This window comes from Chinchilla lanigera, unplaced genomic scaffold, assembly GCF_000276665.1.
Source record: "Chinchilla lanigera isolate Chin_1 unplaced genomic scaffold, ChiLan1.0 scaffold00008, whole genome shotgun sequence".
Lineage (NCBI taxonomy): Eukaryota > Metazoa > Chordata > Mammalia > Rodentia > Chinchillidae > Chinchilla > Chinchilla lanigera.
This window is the reverse complement of record NW_004955409.1, coordinates 5,497,750-5,504,958: the sequence shown is the minus strand read 5'-3', so window position 1 is coordinate 5,504,958 and position 7,209 is coordinate 5,497,750. Positions and strand designations below refer to the sequence as shown.

Below are 7,209 nucleotides of genomic sequence, written 5' to 3'. Positions count from 1 at the left end.
CTCAAGGATGCAAAACAGCTTACCTCCCAGAGAGAGGTTTCTGACATTGCTTACCAAAAAACGCTCGGACCCATTAGCAGTTACTTGAAGTACAGATTTTGCGATATTGATATGGCCGGGGCCCGCCAAATCTATGTCAGTGTCGAATGTGCAAGACCCTTGTGTTTATGCAGACATTTGTAAGAACACCAGAATCCTGCACATGAAGGCTGTCATGAATATGCATGGGAATGTGCAAAACCAAATTCACAGCCTTATTACTTTTCTCTCACCCTAAAAATGTCAGAATAATACTGAGAAACATTTCACAACTCACATATTGGGTTGGAAAAAAGACTCACATTGGGTTAGAACGAAGTTTAATGAAGTAAATTGGCTTACTTCCCCAAAACGATATCTAGCATGGGCAAAGATTTAATTACTTTCTTTAATTATGTACATGAAAACTAATCTTCTAGCAGTAATGATCTTTTAGCATTAAATACAATGTCCTTAAATGGCTAAATAATTTCATCTGTAATATATCTCTAAAAACTCCAATTAAAACCAGAATAAAGTACATGCTGTGGACACAGCTATGACCGTAAAACCCCTACCAGTTTATAGGTATGTAACTTTTGAGTACACCAATACAGTATCAACCTAATTGTCCTTCATTTTGGTTCGTCTAATTTACAAACATGATTTCTGAAGTCGAACAGTATTTGTAATGGCAACGTCCAAAGCAATTTTGGCTGAGTGAAGCGCTATTTGTTGAACAAAAATGCAGTTGTTTGTGCAAGTTTAAACATTTCACAAGGCCAGCTGCGCTCATTTCAACCTTACTTACCAAGTAATCATTGGCAAACAAAATGGGCTGAGGGTAGAGACAAGATATTTTCTAGTTCCGGAGAGACTTACAAAACCCCAACTCTTTGACTGTTGAAAGTAAAATGGAAAGGTCACAGGCAATGGAAAGGTACAGGTTGAAATCCCAGGACTAGAAATGGTTTTTGACAAGAGGACTATTTGCTGTGGAACCATGAGGAAAATGTTGTGTTGTAGTCCAAAACATGGGAAATATGCTGTTCAAGATTGTTGGCTCTGGAAGAAATCAAATCCAGACTTCAACTATTAAAAATATCAAAGTGATCTACTGTGTGCCAACTCCATTTTCTTTTGTTGTTTGTTATTAAAAAATATCCATTATTGAACACAATACAGTTGTGGTTAAATTATCAAAGACATTTTCCATATGAAAACTGTAGTTTACCATATGCTGTGTATTCTCCTTCAACAATCTGAAGACATTTCTATCACAGAACCATGGGAGAAGTTAAAAGGAAATTTTGAGTCATATTTTAACCTCCTGTTTAAGTCACAAATCCCTGCCAGTGCAGTCATTCAACTCATCTCTACTGAGTACTTATATGAGCAAGATTTTTTGGATGGTGAAAGAAGAGATGCAGATAAATAAAAAAATAAATCTTCAAGCTCTCCACAGCCTGTTACGTGGAAGAAAGCATCTTTGTTCAGATTGTCATTCAGCCTAGATGGAAACGTTTCCAGCTAGGGACATTGGGAAGAAACCCACTTTCTCACTGGGGAGCTTTGTAGCTAGGAGCGTGTATGTTAAACCAAGCCTTACATCACCAGACCCTAATTTGCACTCTGGAACAACACACAGCATGCCTATTCCATTTTCTTCAACCGAACTCTTGGAAGAGTCCCACAAGATGTTCCCGTAGAGCGCTCCTCACGCTTTCATGAAACAGTCTTAATCCACCTTTCCTTCTTTCACTGGTATCAAATGCTTTGCTGCTCTTAGGGATTTAAAAAAAAAAAATCTCGCATCAATGGAATGAGTTTAATGGTTAAATACTCAATATTGCACTTAAGATAAAACAGCATTTTCAAGTTAGAACATTTAGAAACCAAGAGTTATAACGTTCTATTGGCTTCAGTTTGACCTGAGGCCTTTGTAATTAGGCTAGCAGCGACCAATGACAGGCGCTTAGGGGAAAAAGATGGAGCACTTTAGCCTCACCAACACTGCATATTTGAGGAAAGGGGCACACATCTTCTGTCATGAAATTCAAGTGCTCTGAGACAACGACTAAGCTTTGTATTTGCAAGTGTTTAAAGCTGGGAATATACAATCACAGCATTGAATTAGGTAAGGTTTCCGAAATGATGCCGCAGTGCGAATTTCTTCCTAGTATGTCAAGTTCATGAGACCAGCCCACTGCTCTCTCATGACTGCAACAGCAGACTGATGCCGACGTGCTGCATTTTCTTCCAGGGGCCACACGTCTGCACCCCTCTGGGCCTCAAGTAACAGGCCAGGACCATTTCAATCGTGACGACGTCAGCCTCCAGAAAGGAGCCTCTAACCCCAAACCCATGCAAGCACACAAAGTCAAGGGGCAAACTAAAAAAAAGGAAGAGATTGTTTTATTGTGACAATTATGACATGGACCCCTCGTTGACAGGAATGACCGAGAGTGACTCTGGCATATTGCACAGGCTGTGGTGAAGGATGCCATGGAAACCCTCTGGCTTGGGCAGTTGCTTCCTGGTCCTCCCCGACCCCAACGCACCCCGGGCCAGTCACAGAAATTCCATTACCACTTGGTGTAGACAGTTAACAAGTCTTTGGTCTTAATAAGCACCATACAAACCCTCACATTAAGGGCATTATTATTCTAGTTTATAAATGTTTCAATGATAAAAAATAGCACGATTACAGTATACACACACTTAATTTACATGAAATGTATTATACTCAATAACTGAGATAAGCTACTGCACTAACTTTGGTTGATTGAAATGAATGGAGTATTTGAACTGAATACTTGTAATTTGGTTTCTAAGTTGTGTAAATAATACAGTGCATTTTATAAATCTAGTTTGGAAATTGACTAGCACCAAATAGATATTATAAACGGCCGATCTAGTACTTGCAGTTGGAAGAGCGAAGTTTCAAAATTTGAAAAATAATAGAATAGTCCTTCAAATGGAAGCACATTCCCGTACGTGTGCCGGCGGGAGCGTGCACGTGGGCACGGATGGCCAACCCCAGTGCGTGGACGCGTCCCCGCCTTCAAGACCAGCCCTGGTGACCCGGTAGCTTCACTGCACACATGAGAAGCCTGAGAGAGTGGTTGTCTGAACTAGGGTGGTTGCCTGTACCAAGACAAGAGTAGTGCTTGTTTATACAAATTTCCTTGGTGAATGACTGTACCTATGGTATGAAGATTCTGGGGGAAAATATAATCCTACCTATCTATAGTTGTTTTCCTTTGAATTATTTGGTCTCTGAATGGTGAATTAATGAAGCAAGATCTGAATTTTCATCTTGAGATTGTCACCCAGTTCACCACTGAGGTAGTCTTTGTCATAGTTGTCTTCTAGCTGGCTGAGTTCTTTCTTTCTATAAAGTGGAGTACTACTGATTTGTAGTGAGTAGGTTCCAGCCACAGGCTTCTTCTTTGTGAAGTGGAGGTAGCTGATCCCTTCCTTTTTGTTGATTTTAAAGAAGCCATCTTCGTTTCCAGATTCAATCAAGTATCTGTTGTGATTCGTCAGCGTCGTCAGGGCGGGGAGGAGTTCCAGGATTCGGACCTTGTTACTGATGTGGGAGATATTGAAATCGAAGGTGGCCGTCTTCTCCACATCCCAACTCGCCAGACTCACGTTGGCTTCCGTCTCAGACCGATCCTGGAGAGACACGGGACAGTGTGTTAACTGCGACCCAGAGGTGCCACTTAGCCCTTTGATTCAAGGGAAAGTGACTCCAATCTCACACGCGAACAGCTTGCTGCCCGCCTTGTGTCGGGTTATGTTGAAAATGCACATTCAGAATGCACTCTGCGCAAACCACAGTGTGTTTAAATTGGCATGCGTGTGCAACATTAAAAAGATATTAAACTGAGGTCAGGAAGGAAGTGAGGGTGAAATCATTTGCCTGTGGTGGTGTCGTTGTACCGAGGGTCTCAAAGTGGGGTCCCTGCGCCAGGACCTTGTCGCATCTGTTAGACATGCGAATTCCCGGCACCACCCCGACCTGCAGAGTCGGGATACCTGGGAGTCTCCTGCTACCCACTTTCCTGCGCCTTCCAGGGCATTCAGTGCACACTCGAGTTTGAGAACTGCAGTTCTGATAGATTATTTTCTTTCCAAAGACTTCGCTCATTTCCCAAGGTACAGCAGGTGGGACACAGCACGGATACTAAGACCTGGTCTATTTCGATTTTGTTCATTGACGCAAAACCATCCCCTCCCAGGACACACCTATGAGCTACTTCCTGCCGGTGATGATTTGCTAAGAGCCAGTGCTTTTCACCTGGCTTCATACTCGCCTCTCGGGGGCCCACATGTGCTGGACTCTCCAGGCCCAGAGCCAGAGGTCTGGGTGAATATCTGTGTACTTCCGAGCTTACTGAGAGGCTGCGGCAGCTGCAGGGGGAGCAAACCGGGCTGCTTCAGCCCCGTGTTGATTTTGTCTAGGGTCCAAGTTCGCTTGAGCTCCACATGGTTCTTTTTAGGAGAGGAGCCGCTAGCTCTCAGAACTTGGCATCCCCACGGAGGGAGCACTATGTCACCCTGCTGTTCTGCCCACTTGCTGTCCTGGATCGCAGACCCTGTCCTTTCAGCAGATTCTGGGTGGGTGTTGGACTTTCTTTTTGGCGAGACAGAGGAAATGAGCAAGTATGTGAAAACCTTCGCGTGGCCACTCCCTGAAAGCAGCGAGAAACTCCAGGAAGCCCCAGGGCCTCTTGTAAAAAGCAGCCTAGAGCTCAGGGAATGTCTGCATTTTCTCCCTGGGGAGATGTTTCACACTTTGGGAGCCTCCTTGGGGAAGCCACAGGCATCTGGGAGGCTTTCTGCCTCCGGAGACAGGGACAGACAGACCTACCTCAACTTCAGAAGTCTCGGTCTCATTTGTGCTTCTCCGCTTCCTGCCCCGCTTAGGGTAGCCGTTGATCTTGCACTCGTAGCAAGCTTCCGGCGACAGGGAGTTGTCGTCCATTTCCCCGCTCACCGGCGGTTCTGGCCCTCCGCGGCCCATGCCCATCCCTGAAACGCAGTGCCTGCAGCGGAGGAGGAGGACAGATGGTTTCCATCAGACCCAGGAGGCAGGCACGCGGTTTGGGGGAAACCTGGCCCATCCCAGCGACACTTGGACAGGCACTGTTTGGCCACTGGATGATCTCCTCGCTCTGAGAGCCACACCGAGGCCCTCTGTGTTCGGCCTCTGATTCCAGTCCCCAGTTTATTGGTTTCTTTCTACTCTCATTCTCAAAGCCCTGCTCTGTGTACTGTATTCCTTTGTCCTCTCAGTTCCCAAGCCTACCAGGGCTGGCATTTTGCAGTACTGACCCTGGGGAAGGAACTCAGAGTGGAAACAAAAGGAGAATGGGGCTGAGGGAGACTGCGACGTGGCCGATTAAATGAAAAACGTCTTCTTTTTAGGAATCAGACTTCGTAGGAGTGAGAAAGTCTCCTCCTGGGAGCACCTCTAGGCCACAGCAAGGACTGGACGAGGGGGCCATGCGGGGCACCTTTCCTGGCCACTGCATTTGTTCTGTATTCTGGACTTTGACTTCCAACATTGCCTCCACCACCGCACTGCCCCCTGCTGGTCAAGAAGGTGACTCAAAGTACAGCGCGTCCTTCCTCAGCTCTCCGTGCCCCTCACTCACCACCCGCTTTGTTGCTGTCTTTCACTCCCACGCCACCCTTCCTTACTAGGCTTCCAGCAATCGCTTCTATTCTCTGACCTTTCATTTCTGTTGATGCTACTGCAGATAGGAAGAAAGAGCCAGGTGGTAACGGGGCTGATCTCATCATCAATGGAGATGTCCCCCCTCCCCCATCCACACACGCTGCACGCATTGGTCATAAAGCATCCCTGTCACAGCTTGCTCAACTGTGGGAAGTAGCTTCAAGTCATTCAAAACCACGAGGGCCACTGGCTCTGGCTCATGTGAAGCCAGATTAAACAAACGTGGGCCCGAGAGGGGTCGAGATCAGCTGTTTTTCCTTGCTTTTCAGTCATCAAAGCCAAGTTCTGGAGCAAGGTTTGGCGTTTCTCAGTGCCCTGTTTTGTTACTCTATTTACAATTTCAAAAGCCACTTGGGTATTTATCAGGTTCTTCTTCCAAATGTACTAAAACACTTGGTTGGTCCTAAAAGTCTTCATCTCGCAGTCCTCTCTAGTGGTTTGAAGAGAGGCCGTGACTGCTATAAATCAGCAGCCTTCCACTACTGTGGCACACTGTGTACCAGATAATATTTATCTGCTTTTCTGTAATAACCTGCTCTTTATAATGCATCTCCCTCTATGCCCGTACAATTCAGACAACGCCATCAGAGGTTCCTGTCTCCCCAGTCTCACTAGAGCGCGGCATATTACCTTTCCTCTTTATCTTACAACATGAGATGCGTAGAAGCAATAAAACGGACCAGGTAATAAATGCGCATCTGGTGTGTGTGCGTTATACCCACGGGATTACTACATTACAGAGGTAAAGCCCCCAATCCACAGGCTTTGGTTTCTCTCTCAGAACTTCTCTCCAGTGCTTTCACATCCCAGGAGCACCACTTATAAGAAATGTGACTACAAAATCCCACTGGCCACAGGCCAGTTCGGAGTGTCACAATTTCTGCTGGGAAACATGGTTCTGGCACTCAGCTATAAAGAACAGACACAGGCGTCTGGGAATTGGTTTCCTGCTCTGTGCTGGCCTTCTGTGTACCTCCCAGGAAACACGCTTTACCTTCCAGTTGACACAGACATCAAATAAATCACTCGATGCTTGCGGGGACTCTAAGACCACTCAGTCAATAATGTGGCACAAGTGTGCATGTGTGTGTGAGTATGTAACTGCATATGGGAGTGGGAGTGCATAAAAACACACTCACATACACACATGTGTTAATGTCTCTGTATTTCTAGTTAAAAATTTTAAACATTTATATCTTTCACAGGACAGCTAAAACTTGGTAGACACCCACCTCCAGATCAATTCAGCATGGAAAAAGACCTACACTTTGAAAACATACCACTAAGATGTTAAATTATTGAGAAAAAAATGCTTTCTTTGCCTCAACTCTCACATATACAATACATACATATAATCTGGTGAAATTATCTACCTAGGAAATATGATAATGACTTCAACCCACATTTAATGCTCTTTTGGTAATTTTTAAGTGTGAATTCAA

At 45.1% G+C, this 7,209-nt stretch overlaps 1 protein-coding gene across 1 annotated transcript in view; it reads right to left on the bottom strand.

The window, feature by feature from the left end:
* Window positions 1-2,411: 2,411 nt before the first annotated feature.
* Fbn1 (fibrillin 1) overlaps window positions 2,412-7,209 on the bottom strand; it is a gene marked incomplete at its 5' end in the record, with an annotated part of 220,945 nt that continues 216,147 nt past the window's right edge. Inside the window, 2 exon segments of the mRNA XM_005376698.2 lie at window positions 2,412-3,699; window positions 4,898-5,072. Coding sequence (XP_005376755.1) covers window positions 3,310-3,699; window positions 4,898-5,072 — 565 coding nt within the window. The 3' untranslated portion in view covers window positions 2,412-3,309.